The 27,678-nt window shown below is 34.6% G+C and overlaps 1 protein-coding gene across 1 annotated transcript in view; it reads right to left on the bottom strand.

The window, feature by feature from the left end:
* The window catches only part of LOC106463422, a 220,806-nt gene that overhangs the window by 1,752 nt on the left and 191,376 nt on the right, over window positions 1–27,678 (bottom strand). Inside the window, exons 21-28 of the mRNA XM_022390908.1 lie at window positions 27,530–27,666; window positions 27,102–27,199; window positions 24,023–24,140; window positions 13,250–13,383; window positions 10,649–10,844; window positions 7,581–7,787; window positions 5,349–7,264; window positions 747–834 (exon numbers count right to left, since the gene is read on the bottom strand). Of these exons, the coding sequence (XP_022246616.1) occupies window positions 747–834; window positions 5,349–7,264; window positions 7,581–7,787; window positions 10,649–10,844; window positions 13,250–13,383; window positions 24,023–24,140; window positions 27,102–27,199; window positions 27,530–27,666 (2,894 nt within the window). The remainder of the gene's footprint in view (window positions 1–746; window positions 835–5,348; window positions 7,265–7,580; window positions 7,788–10,648; window positions 10,845–13,249; window positions 13,384–24,022; window positions 24,141–27,101; window positions 27,200–27,529; window positions 27,667–27,678) is intronic.

Consider the following 27,678-nt stretch of genomic DNA (forward strand, 5'->3'; position numbering starts at 1 on the left):
AGTCAGTAAAAAAGACTACAGCCTTATTCCGTATTACTGTTAATGTTTGTTAGTCAGTAAAAAAAAGACTACAGCCTTATTCCGTATTACTGTTAATGTTTGTCAGTCAGTAAAAAAAAGACTACAGCCTGATTCCGTATTACTGTTAATGTTTGTCAGTCAGTAAAAAAGACTACAGCCTTATTCCGTATTACTGTTAATGTTTGTCAGTCAGTAAAAAAAAAGACTACAGTCTGATTCCGTCTCTGAACTAAAGAATATGTTTAGTGTTTAAGTTTTCTTTTTTTTTTTACTTTCAAGAAAAAACAAACGAGTCAAGTTTTTACGAAAGAAGACAAATTTGTTTGTATTACACCTTCATGTGTCATAGAGAAAACACAAAAATGATGAGAAATCTCCACATTTTCGTTAACCAATGACGTCATCACTTAAACTACTGGCAATTCTTCAAAACACAACATTTACGCGGGCTCAGTTTTGGTTGGAAAAACAGACATTAAATATATCATATTTTCAATATTCGAGAAGAAAAACTACAGACTAAGGCTTTTAAATTTTTTCTGATAATCGATGCTAATCATTTTTTGATTCGTTTTGAAAATATTGGACTTTCTTTCCATTCGTATTACAAAATAGATAATAATAATAATAATTGGTTTAATATTTAGTTCAGATCGAAAGTTTAACAAAATAAAATAGTTTTACATTTACTCTTCTAAGTACTTAACGTTCTAGCACGAGCTTACTTCTTTTCCTTCTTTTGTCCACTTCAACACGGCTTCGTCGTCACCACAGCAACCAGCACAACTTATTATAGCCGCTTCACCCTCACATCTGCATAATTCATAAATCTATATTTCTTTCATTACTCAACCAAATAAAATATGATTAATTTTCGAAATGTGATGCTTCTAGAAAATAAGTGTTTATAACAATAACACTTCGCTTAATTTTTCGCGATATTTATAGATAAAATAAATTACGAAAACTGAGAATTGGTACATGTAGCATCCACGACACAGGCTTTTGTGCAAAATGATCAAATTTCCCAAACTGTTTACTTTAGCTGTTTTCATCAGAACTACTGATCTTCAATAATAACGTACATGGAAAAGAAATGTAATACGATACACTCAGCGGATCTGAACATCGTTTCTCAAATTGTGCTCCATAAATGTGTCTAGCAGATACAAGTAATGGAAACATTTAAAAACCAACAACCTGTGAATCATTCATGTCGTTTTCCTCATATATTAGATAGAAAAAAAAACTAAAGGTAACAAAACTCCACGAATTTATTTTGTATTTCGCTTAAAACAAAGTAAATAGTGGCGTAATTTCCTGTATTAAATCACGTGAGCTTCGCCAGTCACTTCCACTATTTTACTATCTTGTGATATACTTATTCCTCCCTACGTGTTTTACTGATATTCAGTTATTACCAAGAAATAGAGTATTAATAAGAAGAGAACAAAAATGCGAAGAGGTGACTCATAACATTCTATAATTGACGTGTGAGCACTCGATTAAATCTTGTATTTCAGTGAACACCACAATGATGACGTCTATTACGTTATCACCATTCAACTTTACAGACTGTAAACTATAGATTAACTTAAAGAAGAAAAACTAACAAAGAGTGTTACTATTCTCGTTTACATACTTTGATTGCATGACTTCGTACATATGGGGGCTTTACAACCTCACTCAAACCATAAATATTCGAACAATTCGTCAAGTAGTTATGATACAAACAGGCAGCATGAAAAAAGTACGTGAAGCAGGAGAATGAGTAGCGAATGTAATTTGCTTTGTTTAAATGGATTTTTTTTTTTCAAACGGATGTTCTTAGAAAAACAAACTTTTCTTGAAGTTCTCAGGGGCTTTTGCAATAAATCCATCATCTGGATAACTTTTATGCGGTTTCAGCTTTTATTTCGTACTACTTGGTGTAAAACCATCTCCTTAGCATCTCCAAAGAGAAGAAATCCCGTGAATAATATAAAAGGAATATACACTCTACAATCTAATCAGGACGATGAAGAACAAAACATACGAGCGGATGAAATAAAATAAAGAAAAAATGCAGGGTTTGATGAAGCACATAGCTGAACACAAATGCTGAAGTCTTCAGAGACATTGAAAGAAATGAGCACCAACAGGATAACCTAGAATGGTAAAATGGCTTACACTTACCCGCACACAATTACATTCACACACACACAAGTGTGTAAACTTCCCGAGTATTCGGGATTGTCTGGAATGTTCAAATAAAGAGACGTCACTTCTTCTTCCAAAGAAAAAATGCTTCGAATTAAATAATATTATCGGTAGTACTTAAGATCAGAGCCTGGCGAGTTTGAGGTAGTTTGGCACTTTCTTCAAGTCACGAACGAGAGGGGGAAAATAAAAAACTAAAGAAAATGGAGATGGGATGAGTAACAAGTACACCTATGTATAAAATTAACTGAAGATGAAAAACAAGTCTCGACATGGGGGGTGCTAGAAAGAAGACTCGTAAAACAATAAATTTACAACTGCAGAACTTTGAAGGAAATGTGCAAAAGAAAGTCTGTAAAACAGTCCAATCAGGGAATGAGCTATACTAATATAAAAATATACAGGAGGGTAGAATACGGACTAGAATTCTTAACAAGGCATAGATCGATAAGGCCTACCGGAAGTACAATCCTTAAGAGAAAGTATGAGGAAATGGAAATAAGAAGTTATGAGAAACTAAAATGGGACACAAGAAGTTAAATCAACCTGGAACATATAAAATAAAACAATTATTGAAATAAGAGTTCCAAAAAACCGTATGGTGAACCACTAATTTCCATGAAAGCGGAGTAGAACAAAAAATCGCTAATTTTAAGAGAAAACATAGAATCATGAGATGGATCTTTCTGAACAGCAACTGTTTTCTTACTTTGTTTCAACATACAGGTTTGTAGTAAAGTAGATTTATGAACATTAGTAACGACTGAAAAGGGTCTGAGTTTCTACTTACAACTGAGACATGAAAATGTTGGACTAAATGACAAAATGGTGTGTTACACCAAAGGTGTCAGAGCAGTCAAGCGAAGGAATATGATCTTCAACAAAATATATGGTACATAATGTATGAATTTATGCATGAGCAAAACTGAATACAAGTTAAATAAAAGGTCTGTCAGAGAAGTCTGGATCTGGTATAAGATATAGTATAGTAGTTTGATTTTACATAAATGTATAATCGAGAGATCTGGAATGGTCGAGGAAGAAGTTGCATAGAATTGTGCTCAGACATAGGTCGAAGCTTGTAATACGACTTTAAAGAGGAATAACCCAACAGTCTATCTAAGATTGAGGAAAGTGCAAAAGAAGATTTAGAAATGGTGTTGTCAAAAAAATTAGGTTTGCAGGAATTTGATTGGATCTGGAACATCACGTACAGAAAGATTACGTTCCTCTACAGAATAAATATCTTCACAAAAGATGTAGAAACACACACAAAAAGAGATGGGGAGCTTTATAGAACGAAAGACGGTTGGCGGATAATGTTAAAACTCTTCACATTGAATAGTTATATAAGCTTATTGTGGCCAGAATGGGCAAGAGGTTAGAGCGTATTATGTCCTGCACAGATAAAAGGTTAGAGCTTATTGTGGCCTGAATCTTGGCTGTTGGGGATTTTTCACATATCAAAGTGATAACCATTAGAGCTATCACGGAGGACGGTATATCGTCCAAAGTCAACTATGTCGTGATGATGCTATAAAAAAGCCCCAAAGTGGCATAGCGGTATGTCTGCGGACTTACAACGCTAGAAACTGGGTTTCGATACCCGCGGTGGACAGAGCACAGATAGCCCAGTGTGTAGCTTTTTGCTTGAATTACAAACAAACGAACAAAAGATGCTATAGAAAAATGCTGATAGGGCTATCTATCATAGGGCTAGAATTAGTCCTGAAAAGAGTTACTCTGCTGAGTGTTACAACAAAAAACAAATTCCTCAAAAAAAGACTAATAAAAAAACACGAAAAAAGAAAATAAAAATATAGCCTCATCAAACAAAAGTTAAATTAAAATTAGAAAAAAAATGAAACAAATAAAGAGAAGCTAAATGAAATCAACAAAAAATGTTTGTACCAAGAATAGGCTCAGCATATGAATGGATAAAAATAGAGAGAAAATGCCTAAGAGGAAGGGCGATAGATCAAGAAACACGATTAAGACAACAAATATAGTGGGTATAAAAGTAAAATACGTATGTATTTCACTAGCAGATGTACCCTATCAACACACGAGAAAGACATAAGGGGCATTACATACGGGGCAGATCCGAACGTCGACCGCTATGTAACTCCCCAAAAGGCCCTAAAATACATCTCAGGTTTGTCGAGATTGGTGAAAAACTATAGGCGTGAAGGGTGGTTACACAGACAGGCTTTCTTCTCTGGGGGAGTGATACAAATATTCACAGCAACCCCATATTACACTTCTCCTTGGGTGCCCGCAGGAAGGGGCAAGAGGAGCATTTACCCCCTTACATTTCACAAAACATTGCACGTATTATGATGTAAACTTAACATCATAGTTAAACTAAATATCTAAATATTTTTAGTAATTTCTATTAAAACTGTAAATTTGTATTTGCGTTTAAGCACAGGTAACACATATTCTATTAGTCTGTTGAGTTACACTGTAAAAGCTGCAAAAAAACTCTATAAGAAGATACATTAGGTATCAGGGCTTGGTGATTTGTACGTTAACCCTAAAGCTGATTATAATTATATCCAGTCAGCTGCCCTTTCAGTTTTCTTGAAATCAGAAAGAACTGAAAGAAATCGAAAATTTACCTTCTTTGATGAATTTAAAACGTTTTTGTTTTCCCTGAAAAGGATATATAATAAAAAAAATGTTCTTCGTTCTGTTGAATCAAAACGAAATGCAATAGTTGAAACTGATACTTGAACTCTATTTGTACGAGAGCGGGAAAAATTGAAGAACATTCTATCTGTCAATGTTACAGAACAAATCATCATACCAACAGTCTATACTGATTGAGGTATAACAAATTTTCGAAGAAATATAAATATATAAATGCAATGAGAAAAAGTCTTAAAGAAATCTTTGAGAAAGGGACTACAGGGAGTATCAGAGCAAGTAAGAAAGATATGTAAAAACAAGGACACGTATTCATTAACCATTAAATTGACAAACTTCTGAGCAAGAAGAGTTTAAGCTCTTAATAAATTGATTTCTTTCAAAACATTAACCACTGAATTTGTTACCTAGAATGCCTAAACTTCTCAGACTTTTTCTCATTCCCTGAATTTATCATGTTTAGATATGTTGGAACTTACGTGGTCTGTAGCAAGCATCGGATGGGTTTATCAGAAATCTTTATCCTTTCCTGCAGAATAAGTTGATACGTGTACGGAAATTCACTGCTACTGAAAGACATATTACTGACTGTCTCGCTGCACTTCAATGAGCTGCTGTTACAACCATCCGACAGGAGTAGCGTGTGATGTGTAAACCCGTCTTTTTCCACGGTAGTTGTGGACAACTCTTCATCATTGACCCAGTTAGATGTATTGCTAGTCTGGTTCGTGTTCATATAGCAACTAGAGCAGGAGTCTTTTACACTAAGAGGAGAGCCAGAATCGCTTTCTGTTATTAGGCCATCTTTGTACCAACGAGGTAACTGATGATGAACATCTGGAAGCATGGATTCCAAACGTGGCGGTAAACTTGAATCAGCTGAAAGTTCTGAATAAACAGAAATTGGTGAATTCGATGGGTTTAAAGTGGATATGCTTTTCGAATATTCACTACTGACTGTTTGTTTATTTTGAGTTTTATTTATTTTACAATCTTCAAGAACAGTTTTTGTAGTAGCTTCTCCAATTGTTTTGGTAACAAAAGATAACTTTCGACACTCGTCATCTGCGTACTTCACAAAAATGTCATCAAAATCAAAGCTACCGCTGGATATAGAAGCACTTAACGTGTCTCCACTCAATACTCCGCGTATGTCATCAAAACTAGTAGCTGTAAACTTCTTAGTTTTCATTATAACCTTCTTTCTCATATCAGATAGGTTTTCCAATGAATTACATCGACAGATACGTTTCTTGTTATAGTCCAAAGAGTTCTGTAAACTCAAAGGTGGCCGAGTCGATGGTTTTACGGCTTTGGATAAAATTCTGTCACCGAAAACTGAATTTTTCACACTACTTAGACCACTTTCTAATATACCAGTGTTACATGGAGCCTCGAAAAGAAAAACAGGGTTAACACTGATATCGTGAAGTTTGTTTTTCTTAATGAAACCGTTGTCTGCTAACCAACTGCTCGAGTCTCTATGAATGCGTCGACTTCTTTCTATCAATGTGGTTTCCTTACTTTGTACATGGCTTAACTGTCCATTAATACTATGTAAATCACGTTTATGGGGTTCTTTGGCTTCATGAGAGTTTGATAGTTTTGGATATGACTGTTCAAAGTTTTCAACATTATGTGGGGTGAAATCCTGGGTGGCGGGTGCACAGAAGAAACGCCCATCGCAAGCTGTGCGGTGAAAGTTTATTTCTTCATCTGGTAGATTTCTGTTCTCCACAATACACTCGTCTAGAGTAAATGTTTTCGTATTGTAATAACATTCATTTTTCAACGAATTCTGAATGTAGTCATCTGACATACTTTGATTCACAATTCGCTGTTCAGATTTTTTAAGGTCGTTCTCACGATCGAGAAGACCATTTTGTTTATTTATATATGTAACGTTTCTTTCAACGCAAGGTACAGTGCTTACTGAAGAACCGTTAACGCTCTGAATTGCAAAATCTTTCATCGGAGTTTTTTGATAACAAATGTTTTGCAAAATACTAGTAGGACCTACAGAGAGGGTTGCGTTTTCTAGATCATCATTTTCAATTTTATTGAAGCCTTCGTTAACCTGTAGTATCCCCCTTTTGTCACCCTTCTTGTTTATGAATTCAACAAAAGTCACAGGTACAACAGTTTCAGTACTCAGCTGTCCACTAGAGGTGCTCGTGCTACTTCCCTCGTAGCCAGGTGACTTAACTTTAACATCCGAGTTTTGTTCTTCAGATGACGCTGCTATTTCTGATGGAATCGTGCTCTGGTAGCAGTTCAAAAGCACCGCAGGAGTCGGAATGTTGACAGTATAGCGGCTGCTGTCCTTCTTTCGCGTTATGGTGGCATTTTTATCTTCAGCTCCGTGTTCATTTCTCTTCTGCTCAGCCAGAACTTCCTGTAAGAGCAACAAAAACGAGTATTTTTTTTTTTACAACAACATAATATATCGTTACATTTTTTCTCATCCTTTGAAAGTTTCATTAACGTAAAGCTAGATATATTCAAGAAAGTTTCATTATAAATGTACGTAAACTTGTGTAGTCCTTAAGAAAGCTTACAACTTTAATATTCACCTTACGTCTTACAAGACGTGTAATGACAAATATAGACATAAATATATTTATTGAGCTTATGCGTTTAATAAATCTAAATCTGTGTAACTTTGTGCTTCTTTGTTAAAACATTTATTATTCAATATCTCTGCTTTCTACCTGTATTCTGTCTTGAATCTGTTCAGAAGTGGCACAACTTGGAGAAGCTTGTTCAGGAAAAGGAGAGTTCGCTGCACTAGTGCTACGAGACAGACGGTTGGAAACATCAAAAATGATCAAAGTGCCCTCTCCTGTTCCAACGAGTAAACTTCCTTCCAATGGAAGAAGTGAAGTAATTCGAGCAGCCTTTAGTCCATTTTTTTCTTCCTGTGAAAACATATATATATATATATATATATACAGGGTGAGGCAAAAATAAATTTGCCCCAAATATTTTATTCAATATTAAACTATAACATTAATGGTTAAAATCTAACTTTCCTGGTAATAATGTATATGCTCCTTTTATAATTATTTTAATTTGCATTGGTTAGTTTTCAATGTAAAACGGTTGAAAATATATTTTATTTCTCAAGACTTGCAGCAATGTCGTTCGGTTATTGCCTAACCCTGTATATATATGTACATACTGCTGATAGGTCCACTCAGTCAGTCCTAGCAAACACCTCTGTCTTCGTACGTTAACGTTTAACTAATATCTATGACTTCCATCAGGACTCCCAGTAGCAAAGCGGTTTGTCTGCAGACTTCCGTCAGAATATTAATGTATCACAATTTTTTTATCACTTCGACGACAATGAGAAACGAGAAGTATGTGAAACGTTACATTCATTCATTTTGCATCTTTTAAACAATCTACTTTACAAAAACTTCTTATTGCTATTTATTAAAATCAATAAAAATGAGTGTCTATGCATACAATAATTCATTATCAGTTTTCTCAGTTACTGAGGAGACGTTTTACATGAAAGTGTTTGTTTGTTTTTCCCCTCAAAAATATCAACTCCTTTCAAAATGTTGAACATATTGCAACTGGCATGTTTATGGTCGACGACGCTTTAAGCCGGTAAAACATGGATTGTGTGTTATGTGTCTTTACATCACAATAACACCCGTAAAAATTTTAACAGCTTTTTTTTACTGCCCCTGGCCCCCAATAGCACAGCGGTATGTCTGCGGACTTACAACGCAAGAAACCGGGTTTCGATGCCCGTGGTGAGCAGAGCACAGATACTTTATTGTGTAGCTTTGTGCATAACTTCAAACAAAATACTGGCCCTGTACGAGTTTCCAGTAAGAAAAACATGATAGTATTACAACCGCACACCAGTTGTACTACATGCCGCTGCCGACATGTTCTTTCGATCAATACCAGAACTCGTCATGTCGGCTGGACATACAAGATTTGTTGAAAACTACTATTAAATTAATGATATAGATAGCGTTTCGACCGAGAGTTTGTGAAAATACAATATTATATTTTGATACAAGTGAAATATTTTCCGTATGAAGCAAATGGTTAAGAACAGATGGTGTTATCGTCTTAGTAAATCACTTAGATACATAATTTCTTTAAACAAGGTCTGGTACAGTTTCGTTGACACACTAACTTCATGAACAGTTCTTAGTGTCCTGTCAGTGTTGGATTACACTTAACTATCATTACATCAGAGTCAACTCTAATTCTAAATATTATAAACGCCAAGAAAATATAGAAGGTGAATGAAAACAGGAAGGAAAAGGATAGAAAAGACAAAAATTAATTATTTCAAACAGAACGATACTTGAATAATGTTGGAAAACAAATACAAGTGAAAAGAAAATTATAAAAGAAAGAAAAGATACATGATTCAACATAAAAAGAGTTGGTATTTTAGAACAAAGCTATCTGCTGTGTACACCGCAGAGAATCGAACCCCGGATTTTAGCGTTATAGCTCCGTAAACTTACCACTGTCTCACCCGGGGACGGTGAGAGAAAAAGTGAAAAAAACGTATTAGATAAAATTAGAAATTGAAAGAAAGAAAGAACAACGTGTATAAAATCAAGTTAGTAGAAGAGACAGAAGAAGGTAAAAATAAAATACAGAGCACAGAAAAAACAAATGGGAGAATATGAGACCAACTGTTAGACAGAGATCAAGAACTGGAGAAGATAAGACAGGAAACAAACAGAAGAGAATTCAATAAGGAAGAAATAAAGCTAAAATAAGTAACGACGAAAGATGCGACATATATTTGCTTTGATTTTGACGAACTTTAATTACCTGAGTAACTAAAATATTATATCTTTCACATGAGTAAACCAAACTTGAAGGGTTCAATACACAAAATAGCGGTACGTAATCTATTAATGTTATTACATGTAGAGTAAATTTGGTCTCAAAATGCTGAAACAAAAATAGAAGCGCGAAATGAAAGAAAAATAACACATTTCGCAAATCTCTTGATAATCGTAAGTAAACACTCGAATGAGCTCTTGTCTTAACAAAATATTTGCATGATATATTGGATGTCTTTAAAAATGAACGTTAAATAAAATTCAAGCTCGAGGAAAGCAAACAACAGGGAGGACAGGTTTTTCTCTGTTATGAAAACAAAGTTACAGATCAAGTATTAGCTCTAATACTAATTATTTTAGTGTGAAAGAAAGTAATTTCTTCTCGTGCTTTTCATTTCAATAGTGAAAACTAGAATTACTTATCGTATGTCTGCTATCTGTCTGTCTATTTATACATCTATTTACAAATATGTCTATCAGTCGCTCCAATAGTCTACTTTTCTACAAATCTATCTTTCCATTTGCTTGTACTGTCAGTTCTCTATCGTTATCCGTCTGCCTTTCTGACAACTGTGCCTGATTGTCTGTAGGACTATTTATATAGTGTTTATCTTGTCTGTCCTTATATTACTGTTTTCCTAATATATTTACATAATTGATTGTTTGTTTGTAATTAAGCACAAAGCTACACAATGGGCTATCCGTGCTATGCCCACCACGGGTATCGAAACCCGGATTCTAGCGTTGTAACCCCGCAGACATACCTACTGGAGGCTACATATTTGATTTGCTTGTTTCTGTACATCTTGATGTGCCTGACTCTCCTCTTAGCGTTCGCATGAATATTTCACCGTTTGTTTGCGTGTAAATCCCTTATGTACACACATCACTCTGTTAATCCTTAGTTATTATGTAACTGTCTACATACGTATATCTTAACTTATAACCTTTTTGGGTGATTTGGGATACATGTTTTCTCTGACGTCATACAGCAGCCTACATACAAGGGATGTAGGATCCCACAACTGAAGGACGGAAGAGCCTTTGATTGCCATCCACACACCGTGCTCTCCCAGCACTAGCATCGAAATATAGTCCAGAAGATTGGTGGAGATCTGGAACTGGTCCACTGTGTCCAACGTTCTGGAAAAAAAAGGGCTTCTTGCGTATTATTCCTTTACTATACAGCAATAGCTGTACATAAATCCCATACACTAGTCCGAAAAATTAAAATTGGTGGCTTTCCTCAGTATATCTTATCGTTGCTTTATCTAAAACGAAAAATCGTATTTCCACATATTGCAACTTAAGATTTTTTCTCAAATTAATTAAATTGTTTATAGTGGTCATTATCCACAAATAAACCCGGGCATGACATTTGGGCTTTGTAGACACTATAAGTCATAGAGCTGATTTTCAATACGATTTCACTGTTCTCAGAAATTTGTTTAGGTTATAATAAATTGCATAATCGTGAAAATTTGATATTTTTCTTTTAATCCAATGTTCTTACTGAAGTAAACTAGCTTCATGCGACACCTAAGAAAAAAACATTCAATTATGAAAAGGTTTTCGGATTTCGCGCAAAGCTATACAAGGGCTATCTGCACTAGCCGTCCCTCTTTTGAAATGATAGAAAATAGCGAAGGCCAACACCACCCATCGCCAACTTTTAAACTATTCTTGCCAGACAGAGTAATGGGATTAGATTGTCACTTTTATCACGCACCTGCAGCCCAAAATGTGGAGCGCTATTTATTTTGCGTGTTTGACTCTAACGGGACGCAAAACACAGAACATCAGCTCCATAGTCCGCTACGCTAACTATTGGTTCACGCTCGGCCCAACACAAAATGTCTCAGTGAACTGAAAATGGCCTCGTAGTTAGCGTCGATATTATGAATTCGAGGGACCATGGTTCTCTTTTGAGCCGTGAGAACGTTATAATAAGAACGGTCAAATTCCACTATTTGATCACACAAGAGCATCTCAAGACTTGCCATGGGTACTGTAGACTAACTCCCTTTCCTCTAGCCTAAAAGTTCTAAATTAGACACGATTAGCGCAGACAGCCCTCGCTTTTCACGAATATCCGAAAGAACGACATCAATGTGCCAAACAACGCCTGTGCATTACACTATTGTGTATGATATCACTAAAAGTGGTAATTGTGAATGTACATTAATGTATGACGTACATGTTTTTGGTCATCCTATTCATAATGGAATTAGATGTCTTTACCCAAATACTGTCGAAAGTAAGCGTTATACAAACTGATCAAATTGTACAGAACACAAGAAATATGTCACTCCAGTAACAAATAGAAAAACTGTTAAACCCAGTCAGCCATTATAGCTTCTTCATTTAGTATCAAGGCCTGGTATGGCTTGGTTATTAGGGCACTCTACTCGCAATCTGAGTGTCCCGGTATCGAAACTTATCCCCGTCCTTTCAGTCGTGGGGGCGTTATAACGTAACGGTCAATCTCAGTATTCATTGGTATAGAGTAGCCCAGGGATGGTGGTGGGTGATGTTGACTAGCTCGCCTTCGCTCTAGTCTATTACTCTAAAATTAGGGACAGCTAGTGCAGATAGCCCTTCAGTATATTTGCGGGAAATTCAAAATAAACAAACAAATAATTTAGTAGAAATCCAGATGAACTTTATTACAAATTATTAGAGAAGTTACAGCTAAAAAAATTTATATTTCTAATTAAAAACTATCTTAGCCGACTTGCATGCACGTTATGAAATAATTATGTTTATAACACATGAAATAACCGTGATTTCGTAAGTTTTTAGTGTAACAAATTCGAAACGTTTGACGTGGTTACCTCAGAAATGCATTATGAGTTGTGTCAATTACAACCCGTAATCTAAATATATCTAAGTTATAAACAAGAAAGACTGTTTCGATAGTGTTATTTTGTTTTTCTCGGATAAATGGCACGAGAGTTTGTAAACAATTTTTAGTCGACGTGTGACCTGTTTGCTCGTTTGTTGGATTTCCCACAAAGCTACACGAGAGGTGTCTTAGTTAGCTGTTCCCAAGGTGCGGAGCGCATTGTTATAAATTTTCTTTGACGATAACGGGACGTGAACCAATGACCTTTAGTTTCTCGGTCTGGCACGCTAACCATTGAGTCGCGCTCGGCCTCGTGTGAAATTAAGCGGGAGCTTACAGTGGTAATTTTTTCTTTATTTTTTTTATCACTGAAGGAATACTTGCGTGTCTAGTTTTGAAAAATTATCGAGCTAATTTTGAAGATATCAATTTTGTAAACATAAGCGATAATACATAATGTCGTATAAAGGTCTAGTAGGTGACATACTGTAATATCCATCTGGTTGGACTGATTTATCTCGCTGCTGCTAATCAAATGGCTATAAAATAGTGTTGTTACTAAAATGTGTTTGATATGAAGTCTCATAGGTTCTAAAAGCCTAAACAGAAGGGCAATCATGCGACTCAAATATGTAGTCCTTAAGGTAGTACACTTACAAAATCCCAATGTAGCTCTAAGACATTTTAGATTATCATCTCTCACCTACTGTTAAGAATTATCACCCTGTTACCACAAGCACACCAAAGTCGTATCTGCACGTGCTGAAGACACGTCACAGGGCTAGAACCAATCATGATGTAGAAACACTCCGGTTGTGGTGAAAATCCCTGGATGCCCTATATAATAAGTAAAGGCAGAATTATATGTACTTTGTATTTGAAAATATTGTGTTAATTAATTCTAAATACTTAAAAAAAAACTCATAAAGAAAAAATCCGGGACTCCAGGTTAAAATGTGTAGTAGTGGTTTAACCATAGAACTACTAAAAAAGTACAAGCTCCCCATCAAGAGTATGAACACCAAAGACCCAATCAGAAACTTACAATTATTTAGTCAATCTCTTAAGGAAACTGTGAACTAGTAATATTATTTAATCTTAATTACTAATATAAAATATTTAAGTGAAATACTAATAAGTAAAAAAAAAAAACAGTCCCGGAGTCTCTTTTCACTTAAGTTTGTTTTCACTTCACTATATAAAATTTTTATTACGCTGTAATAAGATTGACAGATTTCTTTGGTATAAGTAAAGACAAGTTTTAAGTCCTACATGTAAACATTTTGAACTAAATGCAAAGATAAGAAGTACCGCTTAAATAAATATAAAGAATTCGGAAGTCTGGCTGAAACATATTCACCAAAACAAAGTAAAACAAAACTTTTAGCATCAGAAGTATGTATCGCGTGTGAAAAAAAAACTTCACTCTCTCGAACTTTAACTCGGCAAAATGGGAGCTAGCATGTTCACGACGTTATAGAGACGAAGTGGGAGCTAGCATGTTCACGACGTTATAGTGTCGGCTTATAATAATATGGGCTTTGCTGTCTAAAGTAAGGTAGTATATGTTTCGAATTTCGGTGAATGAAAAAATATGTATGTACTTGAACCCGTGACAAAACTAAGGATTCAAACATATTCACGTATGTTTGAATGAAAGTGTGTAAGGTCAATATACAGAGGTTTAGTGTGTTATAATATAAAAGGATTTTAGAGCATAATGTCGTTATAGTCCATGTTCCACGTGCTATATCTAACAACTGTGCATCTTGACAATATCCCTGGAGCGTGGTTTCCATTGCCAAAAGCTCTGTCGTAGCGGTGTCTTATCCAAAGCATACCACTCCTCCCTACTTGCTTCCCATAATCGATCTAGTGTACGAATACAGCGCTAGTTTTAACACTCCAGTTACACAAATATCCATAGGAGTTGCGCCCGACGACTTGACTGATATGTCTTCGTATGGAATAGTATGAATATTCGTTTTATTCTCCAGCTGCTTGAAGTATGCAACGATTGAACGAGAGGTACAACTGGGAGCCTTATCTTGGTGAACCCATACCCCGTTGGCCTCGTTTCCAGACGAAAGTACTTCTTGTTTATGTTCGTACCATTTGTTACCTTAGACAAGTGGTCGGCCTTTGCCACTAATTTTTGTAACTCACCTGTTACAAGACGGAGTCCTTTATTTACCATGCCTGAGATACGACTTATTGCAGGTCTCTTTCTGGATGGTTCTGGTTCTCAAGTTGATCCATATTCCTTTGTTTGCCAGTGTCATTAACTACAAGGAATATCCTCGTCTTGGAATTCTAAGTCACCCATCTCAACACATCTTAAGGACATGTCAGATATCTTTCTCAAAAATGATCCATTTTCGGTAGCACCACGCTGCCTGTGAAACACCAAACAATGTCAAAATGTAGTTCTGAGACATGTAGTTCTACCGCAACACAGTATCGGTTGTGGTTTTCAAGTGAGTTGTTGATGGGCTTTTTCAAAATTGTTTAATATAACGCACTCAACCCTCTGTATACACTGACTTCAGAACAGTCTTTGTCGATACGATATATATACGACAATATTTATTACTTATTGTTAGAATTTTCTTCGTGGTCATCAACAATTTCTGTAGATAACTACATCCTGTTTAATATTGAGAAAAGTATTTCTAGCAATATTTCAGCCTACACCGTATCACTAGATCGAAGTATCAGTTATCAATTTCTCTGTCATGCAAGACTAGTTCAAAGGTAGAGAAACCTATTGTATTTTTATATACTATTATTTTCTGTGACATTCTTACAATATCAGAGTGTCATTTTACTTTAATATGAAGATGACACTTTTTTTTACGATGTTTTATATTACATGCTGGTGTAACTGTATAAAATAGTTACTTGTAAATAGCCGTAGTGTCACACAATCATTTTAGGCTCATTTGTTGTAACGTGTACGTTACCCAAGGTCATATAAACAATAAAGTTATAGCTTTATATTAACATTTTCTTTATCGAAGACACATTCAGTTCAATTAAAAATCCTCACGCAACCAACTAGCAGATACAGTCATTTGTAGCTCCACCTAGATTTAGGAAGATTGAACTGAGCTTATCTACAATCCTAGTAATAGGTGCTAGTAATTCAAGGATTATAAGTCTGATGACGATATATTTAAAGTACATAGAGATGCGTTGGCTTTCTTTCTTGTTTTTCGTGCTTAAAAGATTTAGTGTTTGGAAATAGAAACAACATTCTCTCCAAGCTTGAATGCAAGAAATAATAAGTGTTATTTGTCCGTTACAAACAACATAATAAACTTTAAACATTGCACACACAAAAATTAAAGGATAATCGGGATTTTTAATATTAAAACCATGCCAAAACAAAACAACTGTTATAAAATAGTGTCAATCAACTACTCAATTCCTAACTTTGCAAATAAAACATCAAATCATATATTATATGATGAAATGAATATGATTGTTCATTCAGCTTTCGTAATATATATAGCGTTCTCACACAAGATCCACTAAGCTGTCACTTTGAACTGAGTCACAAAGTTTAAAATACTCTAAATTGTTCTTTAACTGTGACTAAGCCTAGAAGAAGACATTTGGATGTTTCACTCGAGTAGAAAACCATCGCACAAATATATGCAAGCCAATCACAGCAAGCTACTTTGAATAGACTACAAGTGTGTCAAAGTCCATTAACAGAATATGGAATGCATCGAAATCAATGGTACAATTACTCGGAACAGCAGACCTTTATATACAACAAAACAGACTTCCATTATATATCGATTCCGGCTCGCCGCAATCATAGAGTACCTGTTCCCACACTGATTCCAATGTTCGCAGCCACAACTGGAAGCCAATGTGAATGTACTGTTGGCTAGAAGCAGATTTGTATGTCAGTGGTGAATCTGGCTTCACCCTCCAAATACTAGGCTTATATATTCATTTACAGAGAATCTAGAACCAGATTCGACGCAATTTTCATACACAAACATGACATATTACAATGGCGAAGTATAATATAGAACACAAAAAACATTGAGAAACATACCAACCTCTACATCCTGAAAAATTGTATGATTAATGAAACATCACTGGGACCAAATTTTACAATTCTTTATGTTGCCACATGCTGGTGCAACTAGTTTTGATATCATTTTAATGACGTTAACGCTCGATTTTTCCACTGTTCTAAGCCTTGAATAATAAGCGATTAAGTGACATATAAACTCCCATTGAACAACATTCCGTCAAACAGTTACTTAAAAGGAATGGTTAAAAATATTTCAGGTTCTTGTGATCATTCTGTGCCAAGCTGCCCTTGTTGTTCGTGATAATAGTATTTATTGTGGCGAAACGTCTTAAAATCATTTATACCAAATGATCATTTACAAACGTAGATTAAATGAGCAGTCATTTGCATTTTAAACCACATAACGAGTCAACATGCGTTTCATTTGCGTTAAAGTGAAGTGAAGGGTATGACTGACATTATTTTATAACAGTTTTTTTGTCTTATCATACCTTAAATATTATAAATTTCATATATCTTATAACTGTTTTCTGCAGTGCACCATATGTAGTATCGCAGCTTCTGATCATTTCAAGAGTTGTTGTAGAAATGTCTTTTGGCAATTGCTCTTCCCAATTCGGCAAGAAATTGCTCTCCTTGTTCTTGTTGTTTATTTACCTTCTTATGTATAATAGTTTAAGTATTCTTTACGTTCTGTACAATAGATTCAACCCGAGGAGACACAATATTCGTACTGACTAGTCGTGCAATGTAATTCTAAGGACCCATGAATGAAATCATGAGAAAATGTGTTAAAACATGTCAACCACACTACATCTACCATATCCCGTACTTTCGAGGCCTTTCGCTCAATACCAGGGTTTATCCGGCCGACTGTAGTTAAATTGAATTTTGTGTGTTATCAAGACCTTCACAAGACCAGAATAACTAAAACATTAGTCACGCGTGATGAATAGGCTTACCGATAAGGTTGGGGTAACGATAATGTACTGACAATCACAACTGTAAATTGTGTAACATGTATATTTAAGAATCAGAAGAGTTTCTTAAGCCTAAGGTCTTTCCATTATCATGTTCTTGTATGCTGCTAACGATAGGTAATTACTCGCAGCGCACAGATCTATCGATTACAAAAAGAGTTCCTGATACTTTTAATTCCGTTCTACTCGAAATAATGTGAAATTTTGTAGCACAAATTTCATTTCTCGATACATCTTAATCACACTTAGTTGCTTCGTCATCTAAAATCCTGATTAAGCGAATAACATCCCAAGAGATGAACAGAAGTAATCAAAACCTTGTAATATTTATGTGCAATACAAATTACCTGATGTACAGCCTATGAGCTAGCAGTTTGGGGTTTAATCTTCTTAATAATTAAAATATAAATATGCGAGTTGTTATGGCAACATTGTCTAAACAAGCTTACACGCAAGGAGGTTTATCACTTCCACGATAAGTTGATATTTGTGTAAAGTTTAAACAAAATCTGTTAAGCCAATTGCTTTCGATCTGTATGATTAGAAGCCACACTTCGTAATCCGAATCTGGCGTAATTCTTCTGAAATTTCAATATTTCTTTGTTTGGTTGTAAATAAAAGTTACATTTATAACTGTTAAAAGAACGTGAAAATCTGGAACCAATAGTTTTTGTTACGTGCATTCATATCACCACTGGTGGTTTCCATTGTATACTGACAGGGTATTTTACCCAAGTGAGTAAATCATATCCACTGTGGTTTCCATCGTATACTGACAGGGTATTTTACCCAAGTGAGTAAATCATATCCACTGTGGTTTCCATCGTATACTGACAAGGTATTTTACCCAAGTGAGTAAATCATATCCACTGTGGTTTCTATCGTATACTGACAGGGTATTTTACTCGAGTGAGTAAATCATATCCACTGTGGTTTCTATCGTATACTGACAGGATATTTTACTCGAGTGAGTAAATCATATCCACTGTGGTTTCTATCGTATACTGACAAGGTATTTTACCCAAGTGAGTAAATCATATCCACTGTGGTTTCTATCGTATACTGACAAGGTATTTTACCCAAGTGAGTAAATCATATCCACTGTGGTTTCCATCGTATACTGACAGGATATTTTACCCAAGTGGGCCCAAGTGAGTAAATCATATCCACTGTGGTTTCCATCGTATATTGACAGGGTATTTTACCCAAGTGAGTAAATCATATCCACTGTGGTTTCTCTCGCATGTATGTATGTATGTTTTTGGTTTGTAGTTAAGCACAAAGCTACACAAAGGGCTATCTGTGCTCTGCCCACCACGTGCATCGAAACCCGGTTTCTAGCGTTGTAAGTCCGCAGACAAACTGCTGTGCCATTGATAGGCCTCTCACGTGTTACTTTTGTCCAAACAAAACTAATACGGCATGGACGCAGCTTTTAGTCAGATCCTTTACTTTTTTCAAAACTTTTTTTTTATAAATATTTAAAAATCATCTCCAGCTGCACTTTAGAGTTGAAAAAAAACCTACGATTACGATGTTGCCATGACAATCTTTGTCTGTGTGGAGTTATATACGAAACATGGCATGATTTTCTATCTTTTATTTTATACAAAAGAAAACGCATTTGGCGAACTCTAGTATTAGTGTCACTCTGCATTTCTTTCTTTTGCTGTTTTTATGGTGGAAATATGGAAAAAAGAAAAACCGCCATCTCAAACAAAACATCGGAGGTACTTGGTACAACACGTAGTGACATTGGAATAACGATGTATACTGGTAGTACTAGCTGATAAAGTAATAAATTCAATACGTTGAGAGTAAGACTCACGAAACTGGGCCTATTCTCACACTCACGCGCATTAGTAGAAAAATCGCACATTTTAGTCAAAGTATCACCATTCTATGATGTATTGCGTTTGTTTGACCGATTGATCTACGAAATGCATCTGATTGCACCATTTTGCTTGATTGAATAAAATAATGTCAGGGGGAACACGTCCCAGATCCCATTAGAAAGGACAGTCTTTGGCTCTCGCAATACTTTACCGCGCACTAAAATATTACTTTTCCAAAAGTCTCATTCAAACAGATTCCTAAACGTTGTCAGCCATACAATATCCTAAACGTTGTCAGCCATATAATATCCTTGGTGAAACAATGTTCACACAAAAGTAACTACATTCACTTAGATTCAACATGGTGACTCTGCTGTGCTTGCTATTATTTTGTTTTCGGTTAATAATTCTCCGTTATTAGTTTTTTTTACATCGTAATAAATTCAATACATTTTGAAACCCAAGATGAAACAATTAGGCCTGAACTTACATTTACTAGATTCTGAATGAAGATGTTTCTAATTAGAGTAACACTTTGTATCCCTCTGAAGAGTTACCTAAAATATCTAATAAGTGTCAAAAAAGAAGTGGCTAATAAACATACAGCATACAAAAGCCGTTAACTGGCTGTGTCGCACGAGTTCCATACACATGAAGATACCATCAGCTCGATGTACAAATCCATCATTAATCTACGTCATATTCAAATTATAAAACTAGCCTGACTATAAAGAGTGATTTATAATAGAGCTTTAAAGATTTGTGTTTAATAATAATAAAACCACTATGTATGTCTGCCGGGAACGCATAAATCATTAAGGCATGATAAATCAGTACTGGCCAGACATCCTACTGTGTTCAACATAATGAATTGTACTTTAGGGTACACAGTGATTGGCGTTTTTAGTAAAGTGGAGTAGAAAAAAGAAAACTTTGGGGAAAAAAAGTCCATATATTTGAAAAGAATAAGATTATATAAAAAACTTCACGGTTGTAAAACTTGATTTTTACGACTGATTCCTCACGTAAGAGCGAAACGATGCGTAAATAATGTCAACAATTTGTTTTGTCATTTTTTTAAGCATATTACTATGTTTGCTGAAAAAAAAATGTTAATGGAAGATGTTACGCCAACAACACAAGGTATACAGATTTGGTGAATGTCAAAGGAGCTTGAAGTTCATTCAGACATTAGGAATCCATTATATTAGCAATCCATTACATTACAGAACAACTGGACGGACACGTTCAAGTTTTCTGTACTCATTAATTAACTTTGTATTCGCCTCCAAAGAATTAATCTCCCTTCTTGACTTCTGTATAGAAATACCATTCCAATGGAAGTTGAGATTGCTCTTATTTAACAAGCCAGCAGTGAGTTAGCTCTTGTTGCGATTATTGTTATGAGCTCTCAGAGGCTCTGGATATAAACTTCAAAGAGACGATAAACTAGAAACTTCGTTTTCAATTTGCATTAAGCGTTAACAAACCACTGAGGCGGCCGTTCACATTTCTCGAGGTTTCGAGTAAAAGCATTTTCGTATTATTATAAGAAGCTATTACAAATGTACATATTGCTTAATAGCCTCTATATCGTAGTTTAAAGTATCATAAGATCCATTTAATAATGATTAATTTAGATCTTCAAAATTTTAGTATCTCAACTCCAAACTGAAATAAAATCATCGAATTTAGGGTATCCTAAAAGCTTTTATCAGGCACGCGGTAGCACTATTTATATTGGGATTGCTCGAATTGTTCATTGAAATGGTATTTTAAATATCTCCTCAATAGGTCATCAGAACCTTACAATACTATACAATGTTTCCTTTTATAAAAATATCTATGCAATGACCGAGTCACAAGTTCTTGGACTGTTTGAAATTTCATAGTAAAAAATCTGAATTTCATGTTCTTCTTTCTTCTGTTTCTTTTTTATCACATGATAACTCCAAAACCAAAACAATGGTGACAACCAGTTCCACTGAGGCGGCATGGTTTCAAACGGAGTATCCTCTTTCATAAGTGTTATTAACTAGTAGTAATTAAAAACTAAAATCATAATTCTAGTGTAAACGATGTTATAATTACCCTTTGAATTTGAAGTTAGCGTTTTTTACAGAAATGTGGTGTTCCTTTAAAAAGCTTAAGTACAGGATGAAACAGGAATTACCAGCCAATAATTGGTAAACAATAAATATTACAGTTGGAACCTCATTGTATTTAGAACTTGGTGATAGATACAACCTTCCTATATCTATTGAAACACTGCATTATAAAAAAAACAAGCAAACAAGTGTTGGGCTCTACCTTTGAAAGGACATTGAATTGTTGAAAAGGGTTCAGGGAAGGGTTACTAGAATGGTACCTGGAATGGAGGGGCTGTCATAGGACGAGAGATCAAGGAGAGTCAGAGGGGATCTCATTGAGGTGTTAATGATTGTAAAGGGAATTGATAGTGTTGATGCATCATCTTTTTCATACTTAATGGTGAGAATAGTAAGACTAGAGGACACAAGTATATATTTTTGCAAGTTAGCAGTCATCTTCAAGTGTAGTATTTAGGACGAGAGATCAAGGAGAGTCAGAGGGGATCTCATTGAGGTGTTAATGATTGTAAAGGGAATTGATAGTGTTGATGCATCATCTTTTTTCATACTTAATGGTGAGAATAGTAAGACTAGAGGACACAAGTATATATTTTTGCAAGTTAGCAGTCATCTTCAAGTGTAGTAATTTGTAGGCTTATACTGACTTTTAGGTAGTAAATTACTGTAGATGTGAACTTTAAGCAAAAAATAAGATAAATTAAACTCAATTGTGATTGAATAGTTATATATATTGCTATACGTTAATTCTGCTATTATGTAGGGATGACACAAGTGCCATCTCTACTATCTTGTTTGCATTGTGTTTGGAGGATTGATATTAGCCATCCCTACATTTAATTTCTTTTTTGAAAAGTTTTTTCTTTACCTGTTTTTTTTAATGCAGTGTTTCAATATACATAAGAATGTTGTATTTATAACCAAGTTCTAAATAAAATGAGGTTCCAACTGTAATATTTATTGTTTATCAATTATTGGCTGGTAATTCCTGTTTCACCCTGTACTTAATTAAGCGTTTAAAAGAACATCAGATTTCTGTAAGAAAGCTAACTTCAAGGTGTAATGATAACATCGTTTACACTAGAATTAGATTTTTTAATTACTACTGGTTATTATTAATACTGATAAAAGTAGATACACCGGTTGACACCATTGTTTTGGTTTTTGAGTTATCGTGTAATAACAAAAAGGAGCAGAAAGAAGAACAAGAAATTCAAACTTTTTGCTATGATATTCACAGACATTCCCAGAACTCGTGACTTAGTCATTACATAGATATTGTTATAAAAGAAAACACTGTATAGTATTGTAAAGTTCTGATGACCTATTGAGGAAATATTTAAAATACCCTTTCGATGAATAATCCGAATCATTCCTGTATAGGCAGTGCTTCCTCCTGCCTGATATCAATACTAGAAATTCGAAATCCCAGATTTGAGCATATATTTATGATCTGAGTGTATGAATATTTTGCGTCGGGAAGAGCTGTACGTACCCTTTATTGTATCAATTTATCAGTGGCATCACACGAAAACACCTACGAACACCAAATAATGTCAAAAAATTTTATACGTGCCGTTCCACCGCGAATTTATACCAATTGCGGTTGTCATGTGACTTGCTGATTTGTATATATAAGATTATTTTAGTATAACAGACTGAGCTCTCTGTACAAACAAGTTAGAATTCGGAAACATAACAGACAAACACTTTGTAATACTGATCTATCTGCAATAGCCCATCATGTCAGAGAAGATTATAGGATACAATAAAATGAAATAATACGAAAATATTGGAATATGAATCACACACGATCAAAATAAAGATAAAAACAATTTTCTACATCTACCTAACCAATAACTCACTCATTTAACCTAGCATAGAAATCAGTAAAACCCGGATATTTCTTTTAAATGTATTCATATTAGTTAGTTGATTCAGGTCTTAATGGAGCAGACAGAGAATGGGGAGAGAGCAACCCAGCCTCTCTGTCAAGAAGACCCAGTATGGAAGTCTAACCACTACAAACAGTCTTTCTCAGAACTTCCCACGTATATTAACAGATAATACCGGATATAAAAACCAAATTAGTTTGTAATTAATTAGCTATGGGTTTATTTATCGTATTGGCAACTAACCATGACAACGACTGATATTCGATCGCCACAGCCTTACCAGTACCTAACAATAATACACTTTAGCCTAATCAAAAGTTCAATGTAAAATCGCCTAATACTGTTTCTGCACGCGCTATGTGCTAGTTCATTGAAACTTTATCGTTTGGTAGCGTAACACTCCGCGGCTCTTGTTGTTGATTCAGCTCGACATATTACAGTTGCAAATAGCTGTCAAACTTGTAACATTGAGAAAATTTATGTTGTAAGGGGTTGTAGAAGATCTGAATGTTTCTAACTGCGACCAAATATAGGAAAATTGAAACTTTTTTGTCATGGACAAACACAAAGACATACAAAAAAGCCACTTTATCAAATAGGTTACCTCAATGACCGCTAGAGTGCCATCAGCTAAACCAGCGTACACTTTTTTCATTCCCTCTTCTTCATGAGAACACAGACTTAGTACAGAGTCATTTAATCGGATTTCCCAAATCAATTTGCTGTAAAAGATCAAAACAGTTGAAAATGGAGCGAAAGCTCGTAATGAAAAACTCTCAATTCTGATGAAATTCGACAATTATACTTAGTCATCTTTACGAAATTCAATTTAGAAGACAACCTTAAAATTTTTCTTAAAATAATAATAACATGAAGAGTTATAATATATCACCCACCTACTTACTCCGGAGCGCACGTACATAGTACTTTTACTCAAATATTGCTATAAGCTTTATGTACTGTTGGAAAACTATATTATATTAACAATTTAATTTTATAAAACGTATGGTGTATAGTTAACATTATACATTGTTAAGTTTGAGTCGAATTCGTTTTAGTTTTTCTGAAGAAATATTTTAATTAATTAAAAAGAACTGGTAACTCTTAAAGTATAGAGTGCCAAGAGCACTGCCATCTATCGAGCTAATTTGACATAATATTTCTTTTTTTGTTTTTGAAGACATTCGCTATAAATTCTAAGCTTGTTCATTTTATTCACTTCTTCAAAAACTTTATTAGAAAATGAGATTGACTTCAACGTTAACTCGTGTCAAATTCGAAATTTGCGTGGTTATAATTAAATGTATCGAGTTTTTTTGTCACAAGGTAGCAACACGGTCGCGTCAATAACAAACATGGCGTCCACCTAGAACAGAACGAAGTGTATAATCCTCTGTGGTCTGTGCAACGGAAGATAATCATATCCCTGAACATTCCAGTTTTGGAAAGTGTCTTTCCTGTTAAAACTAAATCCCTACCACGAATTTTTCTTTCTTTCTTTCTTTATATGCCAAGTTTGAAAGTGTAGTGTGCTGTGCGCCACTATGATCTTTTGCTGCACTTAAAAAGAGTTGAGGGTGTAACTGTAGCTCTAACTCGATACTGTTAATTATAACTGTGCAAAGTTTCGGTACTGTCATTCATCCTGTTGTCTAATGAAAATTGAACGAATAATTGTGATACAATATGTATTATGTATGTGTAATAGCAGTAACATCTAATTATAGGTGTACATAATCTGGAAAAACAAAAATAACATAAGACCAAATATTAGAACTTTAATAATTAGATTCTTAAGAATAATATTTTATTTTACCCCATTAATCAACAAAATAACTTATCTCAAAAAATTAAATCGAAAGATTAGCTGGTTTGGGTTTTTATTATTCATTCTCATCTTGAAAATAATGATACTTAGGAATACACACGATAAAAAAGTCCCCCAGTGGTACAGCGGTAAGTCTGAAGGCTTATAACGCTAAAAATCAGTTTTTGATACCCGTGGTGGGTAAAGCACAGATAGCTCATCGTGTAGCTTTGCATTTAATTACAAACAAACGACAAAAAGTACTTTATTGGTGAAATTACAGAACATATTTGTATAAAATTGTTGACAAAAATGCTAATATTAACTTGCAGTTTACAAAGCATTGTTATTAGTGTAGCTGATAGTTACCAACCCTTAATTACAAAGAGAAAAATATATTTCCCAGGTAGGTCAGCGGTAATTTTACGGATGTACAACGCTAAAAGCCGGGGTTTTCGCTTCCACGCGGTGAACATAGTATAGATAGCTTATTTTGCCCTAAGTGAACAACATCCGCAGAATATCATGAGCAGTAAAGCTAAAAAAGTAACGTACTTTAGTTAATGGCCACACAAATTTAGAAACTATAAGTGAACTTAAAGTCAGATAATTCTCACCATGAGTTAAGCCTAAACAACATTCATTATTATCAGCAAAAGCTAATTACTCCGTCAACGGTAGTAATCTGTAAGGAATTTGCAGATGATCAACTTATTTCAGAAATGTAACTCTTGTTAATATTTCTGTCTATAGAAACTCAAGATATTTAACGGTCTCGCATGAAGAACACTCAACAAACATCCAACATATGCATGTCAGGCGAAAAATAGACAATCTTTAATGGGGAACATTCTGATACCTGTGAATTTTTTATTTCATTTTGTAGAGACCAGACATTCTTCCCATAGATGAGTGAAAATCACCGGAGGGTAGAGTATTTTTCAACAACCAAATCCACTGAAAAACTCTAACTTCTTGGTTCTCTCCACATCTATAGAATCCTGTACACTAACGTGAGAATGTGTATGTTCAAACATTCATTCCAAAATATCCAGTTTGTAATAATAAAGATGTAATATACGGATATATGTCTCGACAGAGTGGTACTGTAGTTGGGTTGAGCTACACTGTGCATTACCGCCATCTACATTGCTAAATATAAACTAAAGTCCATCTCTAACTATTGCACGAAAAGCTGTTAATAGATGGCGTAAAACAGCCGTAATGTGCCAATAATATACGTACTATATATTACAGTTTCAGTGTAGGTTGCATTGAGGAATCATATCAAATCACGAATCCCAAAAACTGAATCATTATAACTTAAGTTTTAATTTAACTACTGAAACCAAGTTTACCATTTATTTTCAAGGCAGTTCTACTCTATCTTGTACACAAAATGTAACACTAACCATTTATTTATTAACAGTAAGATAATTAAACTATTTCGAATAATCGCCAATTTCTTATAGGTTTAAGTAAAACGTTTCTCCTTTTGATTCTATCATTGATATATAACATTATATATATGCCAAAGATATTATAACGTTTCGATTCAAACTTTGTTGGTTTAACAAATAAAGGAAACAAGCTGCATTTCTGTAAGAGAACGATAAAAAATTGTTCACGCTTATCTCACAGTTATATACTTATATACATGTATATATTGTACATTGACAGTATCAGATATTAAGATAAAAAATATTAAAGAAAGCCTATACAAATGGGTTAAAACTTTTCATAGATCACTGATTTCAAAACTACTCTTTACCCTTAGTAACACTGACTTTTTGGAGTAAAGACACTTAATTGTAAAACATTAATTATTTCATGCAAGTGCTTCATGTTACCTGATCAGTCCCTCATTGGTACTTACTGAGTCTTTGTACTGTATGCATGAACAAAGTGATACAGTGATCCTAGTAGCATAGTGTCATCATCCAGAGTATACAGACACATCACACGGGACTCGAACTATAATCAAAAACATCATTATTCATGTCAGAGTTACATTACCTCGAACTGAATTCAAAGAATTAGTTAATATGGAATATAAATTATAATTGTATGAATTGTAACATTGCTTAATGATCCCACTCGTTATGTCTTTGTTTTTTTCTAAATTACTAACTTCGTTTTGACAAATGAATAATGTACTTATTTACAAGCGGCGAGAATGTAGGGTTCGAAACCTGAAGTCATCGTATAAGACGTTAAAAGAGACTGACACAAATAAATAGCAGCCAAAAATTTTTCAGTGTATGCAATCCCAAAATACATCTGATCTGCTGCTATACAGTATACACCTAAAATATTGGAATACATCTGATGTGCTGCTATACAGTATACTCCTAAAATATTGGAATACATCTGATGTGCTGCTATACAGTATACACCTAAAATATTGGAATACATCTGATGTGCTGCTATACAGTATACTCCTAAAATATTGG

The sequence above is a fragment of the Limulus polyphemus genome, unplaced genomic scaffold, assembly GCF_000517525.1.
Source record: "Limulus polyphemus unplaced genomic scaffold, Limulus_polyphemus-2.1.2 Scaffold1402, whole genome shotgun sequence".
In the NCBI taxonomy this organism is placed as follows: Eukaryota; Metazoa; Arthropoda; class Merostomata; order Xiphosura; family Limulidae; genus Limulus; species Limulus polyphemus.